This window comes from Embiotoca jacksoni, unplaced genomic scaffold (assembly GCF_022577435.1).
Source record: "Embiotoca jacksoni isolate LCO1_2020_lvr unplaced genomic scaffold, fEmbJac1.0.p SCAF_15, whole genome shotgun sequence".
Lineage (NCBI taxonomy): Eukaryota > Metazoa > Chordata > Actinopteri > Embiotocidae > Embiotoca > Embiotoca jacksoni.
Window position 1 is genome coordinate 4,847,486 of NW_027185285.1, and position 15,921 is coordinate 4,863,406.

General features: G+C 39.1%; 1 protein-coding gene across 1 annotated transcript; it reads left to right on the forward strand.

Moving 5' to 3' along the window:
• The first annotated feature begins 2,683 nt into the window (after positions 1 to 2,683).
• LOC138197655 (transmembrane protein 235) lies at positions 2,684 to 8,951 on the forward strand. The gene is made up of 4 exons (XM_069148514.1): positions 2,684 to 3,078; positions 4,146 to 4,223; positions 4,753 to 4,890; positions 7,546 to 8,951. Exons 1-4 carry the CDS (start codon positions 2,907 to 2,909, stop codon positions 7,788 to 7,790), a joined length of 633 nt encoding a protein of 210 aa, XP_069004615.1. The 5' UTR covers positions 2,684 to 2,906; the 3' UTR covers positions 7,791 to 8,951.
• Positions 8,952 to 15,921: the final 6,970 nt, after the last annotated feature.

Genomic DNA, 15,921 nt, shown 5'->3' on the forward strand with positions numbered 1-15,921 from the left:
CAAAGCACTCCTGAATTATCTGGATTACGAGAATGGAATGTCCGAACGGACAACCCGAAAACATAACGACTATGGCTATCACCAGTGCAGAGGCACACAAAGGTCAAAAATCCAAATGTATACAATATGGGACCTTCAAGAGAGATACACAGCAATTCTCTTTCATTCGTCTAACAATAATCATAGGCCAGCAGTGGTGTTGTAGCACGACATATTTTTAGCTAATATTCTGTCACAAAATGTTAATTTGAAATGATACTTTTTTTTTCTTTTTTTTTTTTAATGGCTTAAAAGGTTGCAGAGGTTTACAAATAATTTATGAAAAAAGCCTGCAAGGTGAGGTGAAAGCCTGTGTGGGCCTACATCAATTAATGCGCTGATGAAAATACTCAAGACCACTTCAAAAGATTACATAATTACTTCACAACCTCACAAACTCTGGCACAACATGACATTTAATTGCTGCTTCCCATCCAAGATTACAATTGCATTATTCTAAGAACAGAAATAACCTCAAGCTTTCAGGTGCACAGAAGATACAAAGCTATCCATATTGCAAATTACTGTACTTATTTGTTTAGAAAAACATGTCTAATGCCGTTTAAAATAAATCTTTGTGCCATATCTTCAAAGGGAGACTCGGTGTGCGCAGTACAGCCCCGTGCAAATGGTGTCTGCAAAATGCCTGGACTTGGAAGTTTCACCATACGCTGAGTATCCGACAGGTTTGATCTGTAATCAGTTCTTTCATTAAATTATAGGCTACGATGAAAACCAACTCTTCTCCTTTCAGTAAAAACATTGAAATTGTGCAAAGGACTGGTGGAGATAATAATGTAGTTAGTACCACCTCCAAGATGTGTTGCAGACACTCCAGCTGGTTCCCTGTACAGGTTTACAGTTGTGAGATTCTCCCAAAATGATCCTGACTCAGCGTCATCTCCCTACAAATGACAATTTAAAATCCCAGTTTGATGATTTCAGCAATGTTCTTGTTCTCTGAAATAAATACTTTGTTTTTTTAAATTTATGGTAATCTTACTCATAAGAGGGCACATTTTAAAATCAAATTACCTCACTCTTACTCAATATCCAACAGTCATGTTCGAGTGTGGCATTACACGTAATCCCTTTTTCATCACAACATGAAAACACTACACAGATATTTCTGCACAATGAAAAATAAAAGCTACAGCTGTCTTTTTAGGTGAATACAGAGGATGAAGAAAACCTGCTGCAGACTGCAGGTGAATTTTAAGATTTATTTTTCCAGCGCGACGAAAACACCCAACAAGCAGTCGTAAAAACACCAAAGAAATGGCTTCAAAATACCCTGCTGTGGCCTAGTCAGAATTTATTTCTCTGTCCAATTGAGAATTTGTGCACAGGCCTTGAAAAATGCCTTTTACACCACCCCATGCAACTTCAGAGAGCTTGTTTGCAAAGAGGAGTGGGAGAGAAACGCTGAAGACCTATCTAATGAGCCCAGGCAGGCTGGAAGGCAATGCTTCTGCCAGGTTTATGTATTTAGTTTTTTCAGTTGTGCCTAATTTCCATTATTTCAAAAGGTTGTAGATATGTTTGCCATTGGAAATTAAGGCGTTTTCTGTGGGTCAGTAACAGAAAAAAAGGCCACTCACCTTCAGATGGTAAAACTATGGAAGTTAATTCAACAGATGACGTCTGTCAACAGTTTTTTTTCCCCTCATAGAACAATTCCCCTACTCACACCCTTAAAACTAACATCCACATATATTTTCAACTCTACCTTCCACACAGCGTGCTGTCTTGATTCTCCCTGAACTCGTGTATTGTGTATGATAACAAGAACTTTATTTATATAGCACCTTTAAAAACAGAGTTTACAAAGTGCTCTACAGAGAAGCAAAGCATAGTCATACATAACGTCAATACCAGTAAACATTCAAGAACACAGGAGGCAAAAAAGACCAGACCATAAAGGTAATGAATACAAGAAAACCAAACAAATAAACAAAACGAGCAAATGGAATAGAAAACAAACAAATAAATAAATGAATAAAATAAACAAACAAAAACAGGGGAACAAAATAACAGCATGAAAGGACATAAAAGGACGACATCACTTAAAAGCAATTCTATAAAAATGGGTTTTAAGAAGTGATTTAAAAGAAGTTAATGATTCCGCAAGCCTTATCTCCTGACATCTCCTGACATCTTTTTTTTATCTGCCCCATCTGTACTATACTAGGTATTTAAATTGTTTCATGAAACCAGAGTGCCCTGCGATTATAGGGATCCTAGCCAACATGAGGTAATGTGGATGTTTCCCTTATTTTAGACTGCTCTCTGTACAGTGTTAACTATTTCGGATCACAGTAGCAGCCACTGATTCTCGTAAATATAGGGTTCAATTGAGTTATAGTGAAATAGTCACGTCAGTCGGATGTGCGTTATTTTACATCAAGTGAATAAATACGAATAAGTATATTCACGGTATGTTCACCGGTCGGGGTTTTATTTTGGAAATCGGCACCGGAAGTGAAATATTTCATTTCTGCACTTTGACAATGTGGATCAATCCAGGAGCCCAAATGCAAACCTGCAGACGGTCAGCCACTGGGCTACCTGTCACAGTGGTATATGGCACAGACAGAGACGCATCTTTTAGTGCTTTATATTTTTGCTTAATTTTCATAAGATGGAAACATTAATGGGATTTTTTTTTTTTTTTTTTTTCCGTTTTGAGCTTTTTTTAAATTGAAGTACAATTTTAGGATGGACAACCAGCACTTTGTCGCGAAGGATCCATCTGGAGAGCTTTTACGCATCGCATATCTTGGAGCTTCGCTACAGATCACAGCATAGAAGGACATAAAACATCCACGGAGTGTTTTCTGAACCGCGCACTGCGTGTGGACCCTACAATGAAGTACGGACCGGTGGTTCTTACGGCGGGGTTCACAGGTTTGCTCAGTTTTAGCCTCCTCGCTATTGCAATTGGGACTGACTACTGGTACATAATCGATGTAAATAAACCCAACTACACAAAGTCAGAGGAGCTGAGTTCACATTCTGGACTGTGGAAAATTAATGAAGGTATGTCAAACTTCAGTCAACATATTTATGAGCTGTTATCGGAGGGTATAAATCTTAACACCATAGATTGAACTGTGAAAAAAAAAATTGCAGCACTAATTTTTTCACAAGAACTTTGGTCCTGATACCCGCCAAGGAAAATGTAAGGAGCATTATCATTTATTTATTAACTTCTTTGTAATTCAGGCGTCCTGACTTGTGATATACCAGCACTATCTATTCTTAATAAGACAGAATATGAAAAAAAAATCGATCCATTGTATGTTACATGCTGCTAAGATTACTGCCATGTTTGGTGATGGATCATGTCTCTGGTGTTGCTACTTCACCGTGTAACGGCAGCAGTCCTTGATTCAATCAGTCCAGTGTAAGTGCTCTGGAGAACCCAGGGGAAACAGAAAATGCTTGCAGTGAATTTTAGTTTAGTACACGGCTGCACAGAGGCAGGGATAGACCTCTGTCTGGGCTCTTGGCTTGGAGAAGTAAATGCAAAAAATGGGTTCAAGATTCACTTAAATTCAATTCAATTAAAAATGCACTGTTCGTGCAGTGAATGTATAAAAAAAAACCAAAAATCAGATTGCATACATATATCTTGGATAATTTGCAACTTGCAACTTTTAACCCTCACATCTGTATCAGCCTCTGCACACAGCTGCAGGCGAACATTCTGATGGCTGTTTCAGATACAGCTGAAATATAATATGCCTGTAGACTGCACACCTTGGGGTCCAATTCGTAGCTGGTGGTGCCCACAATTCACACAATAAATGATGACTAGTGAGACAACATGGGGCTCTTCACTGTGCTCACCAGCAACACACGGGCAATATACAACACACACTCAAAGAGATTATTGGTGAGAAACATGAGACGTGTGTCAAACAGACCGACTTTCATTGATGTGATTTGGCAGTCTTATGGTTATTTAATATAGTATGAAAATGTTCTTTACTACATTAGCTTAAAATCCATATGTGTTTGGTCTCTAAGACCAATTTGGTAAAATTCACAGCTCTGTCACCGGTCCTGTCATGTGTAGTAACCTTTTCTTTTGACATTTTCAGGAGCGAACAGGAGTTCAGTCATCCCCTCTTTCACAGCAAATATGTCCAGCCTGTCAGAGGCAGAAAGGGACCTTCTTGGTGAGTGGGTTTGTTTATCACATGACAACAGACTTACTAATTAATGTTGATTTTATAATAGTAAGACAGCACAATAGGTCTACGCAATGATATACAGGTCTGGCTAGTTGCCCAAAAACATTATATTGACAGACAATGACATCTAGAGGACAAACAACGAGCTAACATGGACAAAGGTTAGCTGTGCAGCTTTTGCAAACAAAATTTTGCTTTTCTTAAATCCTAAATCGGATGAAAGTGTCTTCAGGGGTTTTCAAGAACATTTCCTGTTCACAACATTGATAATGAAATACACTAATAAACTGTCTACTGTGACCGAGTCTATTTCAAGCAGGAGTCTGGTAGTGGATTTCCACACCCTGCTGACATTGGGAATAACAACCAATGGCTCTCTGGATTGTAGAAATCAATCTGAAAATCTCAGTTTTAGTAAATGGTTACTCTCAGCAGTAATGCAGCTCACTCGTAGCCCAGGCCCTTTGTATTTGTGTTATTGTACATGTACTTGAGTGCCTATGTGTGTTTGCAGGCTTGCACAAAGTGGTGGTAATCCTACTGCCCCTCAGCCTCGTACTGCTGGTGTTGGGCTGGATCTTTGGACTCGTCAGCTCATTGGCCTGCAGTACCAAGTTGCTGGCTGCATCAGCATCGTACTTTCTCCTCTGCAGTAAGTCCACACAAGGTGGTATTGCTTTTCTGAGCCTCCAGCATGATGTGTGCTTTGCGTTTGGAATGGTTCGAAGCATATCATTTGCTTAGATACATCAGTGTGTCAGAAAAAGTACGTGGGTGAGACAAATCGTAGCTACAGGTGTGTGTGTGTGTGTGTGTGTGGTTGTGCTAGCTACGCTTACGTACCTTGAAAACTGTACTTTTGCTGCTCTTATCTGATTCACTTCTGACTCACTGCTATCAGCCCCTTTACAAATAAGCTGTATGGTTGAGCAGGCTGATGGCTGATGAGAAAAGAGTGATTAAAGTCATGTAAATATTATATCTTGCAAATGATTGGAGAAAACTGTTATAGGTCTAATCTGCAGCTACATATTAAATATCTGTGCGGACATAAAAAAATCTTTAATTGAGTCAAGTTCGGTAATGATCTTTTTGCTCACATTGCTCTGAGCGGGGATGGAGATGGGGACTTTATGGCAGAAAAAAGGACATAAGGACCAAAGCATGTTTTAGACTGGCACAAGTCTTGCAACACTTCCGTCTCGTTCTTCAATGTGTTTGTCAGATTTTTGCATGATTGACACAAGACATTCAGATGCAATTAGTGCTGTGAGAGGTTTGCTCTCACAGGAAGTCCCACCTGCTAAATCACATTTGGCATGCCACCATAGAACGGTGTGCATAAACAATAGTTTAATGCAAAGGTTTTACTGATAACCATTTTTTTCTAAGTGCTTTCCAATCCGATTTGCATAAAATAAATCACAAGTGCAAGTCTGATTACGTTGAAAATCAGGTTCAGGCAGAACATGATTTTGGACACCCTAGCACCAGACATTCGCAGTGTGAATTTTGAAATAATTAACATTATTGATCACAGCATGCCAATTGATTGCCGATCACAGTAAGGTGGCACAAAATTGCAGAGGAGCCTGTTGTTGATTGAGGGATTCAGTCAGACGTGCTCTTTGAATCTTCAGTGAACTCTTTCTTGTGTCATTCTTTGTTGCTATAAAATAACAATTAATTAGACATTGAATATATATAAATGGACAGCCGATTATGTAAATCATATTAGACAAAATGTTATTCTGATGGAGAATCAAATTATAAACAAACATTGCCCTAAAATTCGATTTGTTATGGTCATGCCCTTGAGATAATTTACATCACTGAGTATAAAAAAGACTACCAACCTTTTTGATGAGATTGAGTCCTCTTTGAGTAAAAATGTCCTTGGTTTGATATATGCTGTAAGGTGACATGAACTGCTAGTTCCTTAAAAGAGGACATGCTTTCGTCAGCGACAATGCAACACAAAGATGTTTTGTTTTTTTCCTTGTGAAATGTTCAGCTGGTGAGCACTCCCAATAAATATATTATCAGAGAATGCATTTGATTATGTCTGACCTCAAAAGGAATGAGTTCAAATCTCTATTTGTGTAAGACTGAGGGTAAATGCATGAATCTGTCACACAAGTAGAAGGCTTATTATATACCGCGCCATCTCTGCTGACATGGCCAACCTCCCATGTCACACTGAAGAGACGGCTAATTTCATGCTTTGCACTAAACATCCTGTCCACATCTCTACATCGAAAGACCTGCAAGCACTTTTAACCCACCCCCTTCAGCGAAGGTCAGCAGAAAAGGGGTAATGGAGTTCTGTGTTTTGATCTGCCTTTTTCCTTCGTATGGAATGCATTAATACAATTGTGTTAATGTATTTTGATATATGTGTCAATAGGTCTTTGTTACATTACTGTTGAATTCCATCTCTCTGGACTTTGAACAGGCTTCTGTGAATATTTCTTCTGGTAAACTGATATTTCCATCATGGACAATCTATACTGATTTGTTTCAACCCGATATTGGATATAGGGTTAGGAAAAGATCATAGTTCGGGTTTAAATAAATCATTTTATGTCAGTAACGTTATGAAAATCAGGTAAATTACTTAATGTATATTGGCCCACCTTTGTGGTAATTCTTATGCAAGATATTTCATCTGTCTTTTTGGAAACACAAGAAATGCAAACCAAAAAACATTAGAGACTTCACCCTTACACCACAAGCTCCTCCTGTGGAATATGAGCAGATCCAATTTGAAGAAAACATACTGTAATAATATGCAATTGACAGTTAAAATTGTCAATGATTTCATATTATAATACTTGTTGGATGTAACAGGTCCAACAAGTTATTTTTCCCACAAGTTATTTCAGTGTTTTTAGCTAAAGTCGCTCCTTCATATTCGTTTTCTTGTGGTCCACCTGAAAATAATCCCATTATTAATTAGAAAATGAGCCTCAAAAAGCCATGTTTTTGGGGGCCTGTCTGTTTGATTGACAGGCCTGTGGTGCAGTCAGGTTACGGCTATCGGTGGGCGGAACTGAGTATTATCGTGTTTCCAATAAGATTGAGTCAGATCCACCGCTTGCTCCCCAGCAGCTCGTCCAAATATGGTCACTGCTGGATCCAAACCACACCGAACTACCAAGACGGCAACGACCAATATCCAAACTCGAGGCCCCATAACGGCCATTCACAAAACCAGTGGGTGATGTCACTGTTGGTTGCTGCTTGGTTAAAATCGGAAAGATTGTGTCTTTCAAGTGGTGCTATCTATCTGTCTGTCCATCAACAGGTATTTTCACTCTTACTGGGGTCAGCATCTACATCAAATACTCAAACCAGGCCATGGAGGAGTTCCAGCGGACTGTGTCCCCAGAGAACCTCCTCTACGTGGACGTGTCGTTCGGCTGGTCGTTGGCCGCGGCCTGGCTCTCCTACAGCCTGGAGGTGGCAACCGGTCTGCTGCTCATGCTGGCTGCCAGAATAACTCAAAGGAAGGGGCATTATGACTCCGGTGTAGCCATTGCCATGTTATAGGTTGGCACATTCTGGTGCCTGAGTGAAACTTTATAATATCATTTTTTTTTTAATTGTAGTTATTATTTATTCATGGAAACTGAAGGTCAAGGCGAAGAAAATTAAATGTAGCCTACTACAAGCAGGCTTTTTATATGACTGCAAGCATAAACACAGAGACGCTGAATAAATGATGCTGTTGGACATCTGTTCGTCATTGTTTTCACTGGCTCATTGTGATGCCTGCTGCCTTTCATCCTCTTAGTATCGTTTTTCTGTCCGAGTCCAAAATAATGTCGTAAATGTGAATATAAAAGCAGGGTAATTACTGCAGAGCATGTTTGTTGTTTTCTTTGAATGTATTTATGCAGCTCGTTTCAGCCTTGTTGCCACAATCCAGCTCATACCAATAATTATTGTATTACAAACACAATTCTGTATGATTATTTTTAATTCAGCATAATGTTGTTGTTTTTTTTGTGAGCTGTGTCTAGAAAAATGTCCGTAATTTACTGAGAGCAGCTTGAATTTTGACCCAAGTGCCCTACAATATGAACGCCGGCAAAACAAGCAGTTAAGTTGTGTGGGCTAATTTGCTTTTGTGATGAATGCTCTGTAGGGCTTTTTGACTTGAAAACACCTCCAGTATCTCCTGTGCACCCATATGTTTTACTGGATTTAAATTTGGTTTGCATCAGTGGTTTAGACTATTTCATTCAAGTGAAAGCATTGCTGATTCTGCAGGAAGAAACCACCAGGCAATGAAGTGTAGAGAACTCGATTATAGCACACAGTAAGAGGTGGTATAGCTTTTAATCTTTCATCTGTGTCAATTTGCATTTCCCACCCCTTGAAAAAGTAATTGGCATTGAGTCGATTGAGAAGCTTAATCAATATTGTCTGTTGATCATTAGATTTTCAGAGTACCATCTTAAATGTTAGTTTATGCCTCTTGCGTACAAACGTCTGTGCTTAATCTGCTAGTAAATGCATTCATCTTGGAAACAGGGCTGAAGATAAGTGCACTCTTGGGGATGCTGGAAGCTGTTTTCAGCAGTGCAGAATATGTGCATTCTGCCAGCTTTACTGTAGTTAATGAGTCAACATTGTAATACTCGCTCTTTGTTCTTCTCTCTGTGTGAGTAAATTGAGCAGTCTGAAAATACAGCATTTAGCACTTGGTGTAAGATTGATTGTGTTATCTTTTTACAAGCCCTGATTATCTTTTTTATAACTTAACAGCTTGACTCTTTATTGTTAGCTGTGTCAAAAAATAAGTGAAACATCAATCCAGCTGTAGAGTGAGTAGATGCTCTAAGTAGGCAATAGAAAAAGAAAACAATGATCTGTGACTAAGTAAAATTAATTTTGTGGGACAATAAGATCATCAAATGTATCATGAACCAGTACATATGTAAGTGTTATGTTTTAGCCTCTAAAAAGCAGATTAAAGCCCATGGATTTAGAGTCAAATATTTAAACATCACTTATGCACTGTTTATATCTTCTTTTAAATTCTATCTACAGCATTCTTCTACGTCTTGCAGCCACCAGACATGTGTAGACACATTCCTTTAGTCAAATTGGAAATCCTCCTGGCTCTGATTGTTATTGAAGCACACCAGGGATGAAGCAGGCAGCAAGGAAATTGTGTAAAGAAGGGCCAGAAAAATTCTCCGAATTAAAAAAAAATGTCTGAGAAATACTTGCTGTTTATAAAAGTTACATTAATTCATGTGCAAAGTATTTTTGGACACTTAAACCACCAAGTATTTTGCTTTGACTATAAAAAAGGTGAGAAAGTGCCTAGATAGTTTATTGGCACATTCCTACCGATGCTTAGCCTGGCTACTCCTACCTTTTGCTCACAGCTTAAAGTCTTTGCTATGATTATAGTCTGGACACCTTGTTCGCAGCCATTCTGAAGGGCAGACCAATCAGTGCAATGACAATGAAGTCAAGCGTTTTTTTCTTAATGTAGTTTCAACAATGTTGGTGATGGCGCACAACACACATGAAATAGTGGTCAATGCTGATTGGTTATGGGCTGCTCCAAAAGTTTCAATATTAATCCGAGATCTATGGCCATGAGGATGCAATGATGGGAAGCAATCCCCACTGAAACAGACCCTATATATTCATGTCGTCAATTTGGATCTGTTACCACCAGGCTATGGTAGCAAGGCAATGTAAATGATTCAGGTTCCAAAGCATCCAAAAATAGATTTTTGTAATATAAAGTGCATTTAAAATAAAATATGGTATGTTCAAACAAGCGTGAGTTTGACAGGCGGATTGGCATCAGCATTGAAGCAGGCACGGTACCAGGCCGTTTTGTTTAAGAGGGAGCTGAGTCGAAAGGCGAAGCTTTCAATTTACCTGTCAATCTACGTTCCAACACTCACCTATTGTCATGAGCGCTGGGTAGTGAACAAAAGAACGAGATGAGAGTTACAAGCGGCTGAAATTAGTTTTCGCCTTGGAGATAGGGTAAGGAACTCCAACATCCGTCAAAAGGAGTCAGCTGTGGTGGCCACCTGCTTGCCTCCCACTGGAGGTTTTCCGGGCACCCCCAACTGGTAGGAGACCCAGGGGCACTTCCAGAACATGCTGCAGGGATTATATGTTTCATCTAGCATGGGAATGCCTCGAGATCTCCCAGGATGAGCTCTAAAATGTTGTTGGGAATAGGGAAGTCTGGGCAGGTAGCTTGACCTGCTGCCACTGCGACCTGATCCCGGAAAACTCCACAGTACTCATCAAACTGGTTATCCTCTAATACTAGCGGCCTCTCTTAGACATAAGTATACCGGACAATAATTATTGTCCACTGGCTGTTTTCATGATCTGCCTGTCACACAAAGAGCAATGGAAAAATGCAAAAATCTAGAATTAACGCCTCACGGTTGTATGCCTCCACCAACCAGTGAGGTCACAATTTACATCCATGTTTGTCCAGACTCAAAGGCATTCCTGAGATGTTATGTTTACAACCATTGGACGGAAAGATGGACAACAGGAAAACAAAATACTTCCAGCCACAGCTGTTGCCAGCACAGGGACAAAAAAAGGAAAAGTGTTGGCCACAACGTGAGATACTATTTTGTCTAATACTGTCATAAGTGGAATTTTCAACCCCAAGATGTAGACCTGCACTAAACACACATTTGAATTATGCTGCACAAGCACTGTAATGGGAAAATAAAGGCAACTGTCTTTACTAAGGTTGCTCATGCGTGAGACAGATTCCGAAGCATTAAAAGGTGTGCTTGTGTTTGCCTAAATGTGATTTGCAACATGACTTACTGTGCATCAGCAATCAAAATACAAACCATGAAACATAGTGTCCACTCAGCTGTTTGCGTGGCAGCGACTGACTCAGTAATCCTGTCTCAGATGGTATAGAGAGGAAAGAGCTATAAAATTAGCACCAAAGTACAGTCGCTCAGTCTTGCAGCCCTCGTCGTTATATTAGGCCTTCTGAAATCCCACTTTTATGGAACATAATATTTCAATCCGCTCTGGCATGAGAACACCAAAGTTGGTGCAAAGCCATTACTCTTTGGTGTGTGCCCTTGTCCTTGACAGAGTGCAGTAATTTGGACTTGGACAACCTCTGGCCTCTCAGTTTCAAGAATTTATCTATTTAACCAGAGCTACTTCTTTGATCAAAATCTTGTCTCAAGCAGCTGTTTACCAAAACTCCCACATATGTTGTCAATCAATACATTTATAAATCAGTGGTCTTGTAGTGTGAGATGGCCTTGAGTTGTCTCTGAAATTTGTTGTCAGTCTTGAACTTTTGCACTGTCCATGGTGCCAAGTTTAATTTAGCTTTTAGCTTTCATGTACGATTGCCCAAACACTCAAATATAAACACTCACAGTACAAGATATACTGTATATTTTAGAGAAATAAAACATCAACTGAGGGAAGGGTTAAAAATCATGTTTTAGAAATGACGGAATTAGCCGAATAACATGAACCAAACAACTTCATCTATAGATTTTCTCTGCTGAATAAAATATTGCTTTCTTTCTGTCATATTTTATTATCATGAACAAGCCACTAACTCTAATAGTACAGAAAAGTTAATACATCCCTGCCTCAAGGGGCAACAATCATACTGATTCTCACGCTGAGAAGGGTATTGGTCTTGTGAGGAGCCACGTTAAACATTGATGGAGAGCCCTTGACTGAAAACACACTCAGGAACAGCACAATGAAAAAAGGCTGTGTGTATTTGTATTCCTGAGCCAAGACTCTGTTTTGATATCAAACAATTTTTTAATGAAAGGCTCTTAACCACACTGAAGTATAATTTGGAGGAAATCGTCAGAAAATAACTGACCCCTGAAGAGTGAACTCAAAATAATTCACATTAGCAGCCTTCAAATCTAAAAGATCACTCATTTAGGAATCCATTATATCACTTAAACTATATGATATCTCTAATTCTTAATGATTCCTGTGATGGATTCTGCTCATTTCATCCTATTTTCACACCCTCTCCTGCTATAGCAGCAAGAGTTCAAGGTTCTGATTCATTGATTAATTATCCAACACTTTCAGCTGCACATTTTGATTCCCTTCATCTTTCTTCCCTTTGTGGTAGCTGCTTATACATGTAATCTATTTGGAGACCTTCTCCACATCACATTGCTTCACTCTAGCGGCAGTATTGAGGGATGTATAAAGCTGAAGTCTCAGGCTTGAGTGGTCTCATACACCAAGGAGGGACTCAATCCCTGGAGGAACGCGACAAAGATGGGTTTGCCCTTACATAGGAACCAACTGAAAAGGTAATTAGACCTGTCCCTTGTTCTGTGAGCAACACTAGTAATGGGATCATTCCAGAAATTCAAATGCTATGGATCTTATTTTCATTTATTTCCTCCAATGAAAATATACTCTCTTCAGGTGAGTGATGGAATAGTTGGGGCAGGTCACACAAGGACAAGTTTGTAAATCACGCGTCACACAGGCACGCAGATGCACAAATAATCATAAATACTAAATGGAAATGATTAGATTCAGAACCACTGACAAACTGGGCTGGGGACCTGAGAAATGACTTCAATTCGTATTTATGACGTGTGACATGACTGAATTTTTCCAGTTTTACCCAGTACAATGCTGACAGTTTGTTCGGCAAGTATTATAACTGTAGCATTGCCACACAGATTCCATGTTTCATTACTCAATCAAATCTCACAGTGGATTAAAACAACGAGCTTAATATTACTTCTTTTTAGGGTGAGCAACGTTTGAGTAACGTCATATTAGTGCAGCCACAGAACTTAAAGTAATAGTGCATTTATCTGGCACTGCATGAACAGGGCACAGTTCTGTATTGTTTTAATTGTACTTGTTTGTTTGGTTTATTTCCAATTATCAAATATAAAATGTATTGATGCATTTGCAATCCCAAATTGTAGAGGAACGTGTCCAATGTCACTTATCGAAGACAACAAACCATCCATCAAAAGACGATGTGAAAGAAGCCAAAAACATGAGCACTCACCCCGAAGTAAAGTTTTTATGGAGGAATATATAATACATTCCTTAATAACATCAGAGAGAGCACAAAAATAGTTACTGATGATGAATTAATTAGTGATGAGTCAGCGGTTCCTCATTCATGCCACTCAAAGTCAATCAGGACTTGAATGTGATGGTTATTTCGTCCAGAAATATATATGAACTCATTATAATGTAATTATTTGTTAATCTTCCAGTCTGTTGTCTAAGACCTCATCATTATCTACTGTATAGTCCTCTAATCAGAGTATTCAGAAGCTCCTCATTAATTCTAACAGAATTCTAAGATATTTAATTCGAAATATGCTTATTCTAGATAACATTGTATAAATGAAATAATAAGATGTCCGAGAAAAAAGATGGTCTGGCAGCTTTGAAAAGACAAGGTTTCCTTGCTACGTCACGTAACGATTATCATGAAGAGAATTGAGTGCCTCCTTGCCTTGCTTTATTTTGATAATTTCCTGAACAATATACTGTATCAATTTTCCCAGCTGAGAGGAAAGACAACTCAAAGGCTTCCTGGTGGGTTTGCAAGTTTGTAAAGAGAAACAGAATAATGCAGCTACACTGGAAAGTATAATTTCAGATAAAAAAAAAAAACGTAGAGAAAGAGGATAATGAATGGTAGGGTGACTCACATACAGTATACCCCTCTCTGAGCAGAATAGTCCCACTTCCTGTTGATGAAGGCTCAATATCGTCAGCAAAGACAATTGAGGGGGAACAGGAAGAGCAGGGCATAAATGGCTTTATTTTTCCTCCACCTTTGCCACACTCTCCCGTCACATTCACTGGCAACACAGGGTTTATTTCAGCAGACAAAGGCAAATTGTTCCCGCTGAAGCCACGTGTATTCTTATCTCCACAGTGCAGCTTCCTTCACAGCGCAACCAAACTGGAGGCAAACACAGTCCGTGAGAGGCTAATAAGGTTAAATGAAGCCAACAAATGATGCAAAGAGGCCACACGGTATATTGTCAGTGAGAAACAGGCTTCATGTCCCCCACTACCCAGATATATGATGCAGGGCAGCCGCAGCAGCTGTAATGGCGTCATGCCTTCCAGAGACACGGCAACCCAATAAACCATGATACACATGGCCTCTAATTTGATTCGAGACACCACCTGAATCTAAACGCCATTTTCTGCCTAAGCTTCAAACCTACAAAGCCAAAAGGACTTCTTTCTAAATCTCTGGGTCTGTGTGGAAGCCCCTGGAATAAATCACTCCCGTCGATGCTGCGATTAAATCCCACTGTTTTGCAGGCAGGCTGTGAAAGGCAGCCAGAAGCTTGCAAATGATGGCACATTTAAAAATAAGAAATGTTGCGTTTTGTCCAGATTGTCTAGCTGCAAAGATTTTTTAGCACAAATCCTGCAGCATTATTGCTTCATAACAACATCTTTCCTCTGTTACAGGTCACACCTGAATCCACATACATCACTTAAAATTAAAAAAAAAATAAAAATACATAGTATAAACTGGTATTAACTAATATTTTAGACACTGCAAAAGGTTCATATTATTGTATAAATCACCCCTAAATGATAATAATGTTTCAAAAGCCTATGACAAACAGCATGTAGCAGACAGTTGCCTGTTTACACATCCACGAGGGCAACATTAGCATTGATTTGGAGTTGTGTTCCTGGAAACTAAACTAATTAAGTTCAATAGTCACTATGTCTCTCTGATGGTTTTGTGCTTCACCAGCTCCTAAGGGACAAACGTGATTCTTTAAGTGGCTAAATTCTCCAATACGTTCACCTAACTAAAGCCATTATTAACTTGGTCCCTATTAAGTGTCACTCTGCTGTTTGGTGCTGGCAAAGGCAAAACCAAAACAACATGCTAAAACGAGCCATAACTCTCCACAGAGCCGAAACGAAAGCTATGCTATGAGCTCCACCTCGAACATAATCGTACGACCGATTGCCTAAAATTGTATGGTTTTAAAGAGTCTATACACACACTAGACGATACACCGTTCATTAGGACCGTGTATCATTTAAAAATGTGGATATTGGTAGCGAACACTTGACTTTCAAACAGATTTCTGAGAGATACTTTTTTTCAATACCAATTCTACAAAATCATTTTAAGAAAAAATGAAATTACTTTACACATTCTGAGACAACCCGGGTTGTTTTCTGTCGATATAATTAACAGATGTTAATTGAGAGACACCCACATGCAAGCTGTATGTTATCATTTAACGATGTCCTCAAACGCTGTAATGGCTAGCTGGTTACTGACCGAGGAGCATTCAGTTACTCCAGCGAACCCAACTCTGACACTTATGAGGCCAACAGTCGAGTAGTTCAGAGTGAATTTCAAATCGTATTTTTCCAGTTGTGTTTAAACGTAGCAGTCGTTATGTGTTTAAAAACAAAAACAAAAATTACAATTCTGTACCAAATGACATGGCAGTTTTTGATATTAGATGGTACCAAAGCAATTCAGTCAGTGCTATACAAATATTGAAGTTGGGTTCGCAGCTCTCGTAGTTAATCTCAGCAATCCCTCTTGGATTCATCCTGTAGGCACCATGGACATCTGCCAAATTCACAAAAATCCATCTAATATTTGACATTTGTAACTCACTAA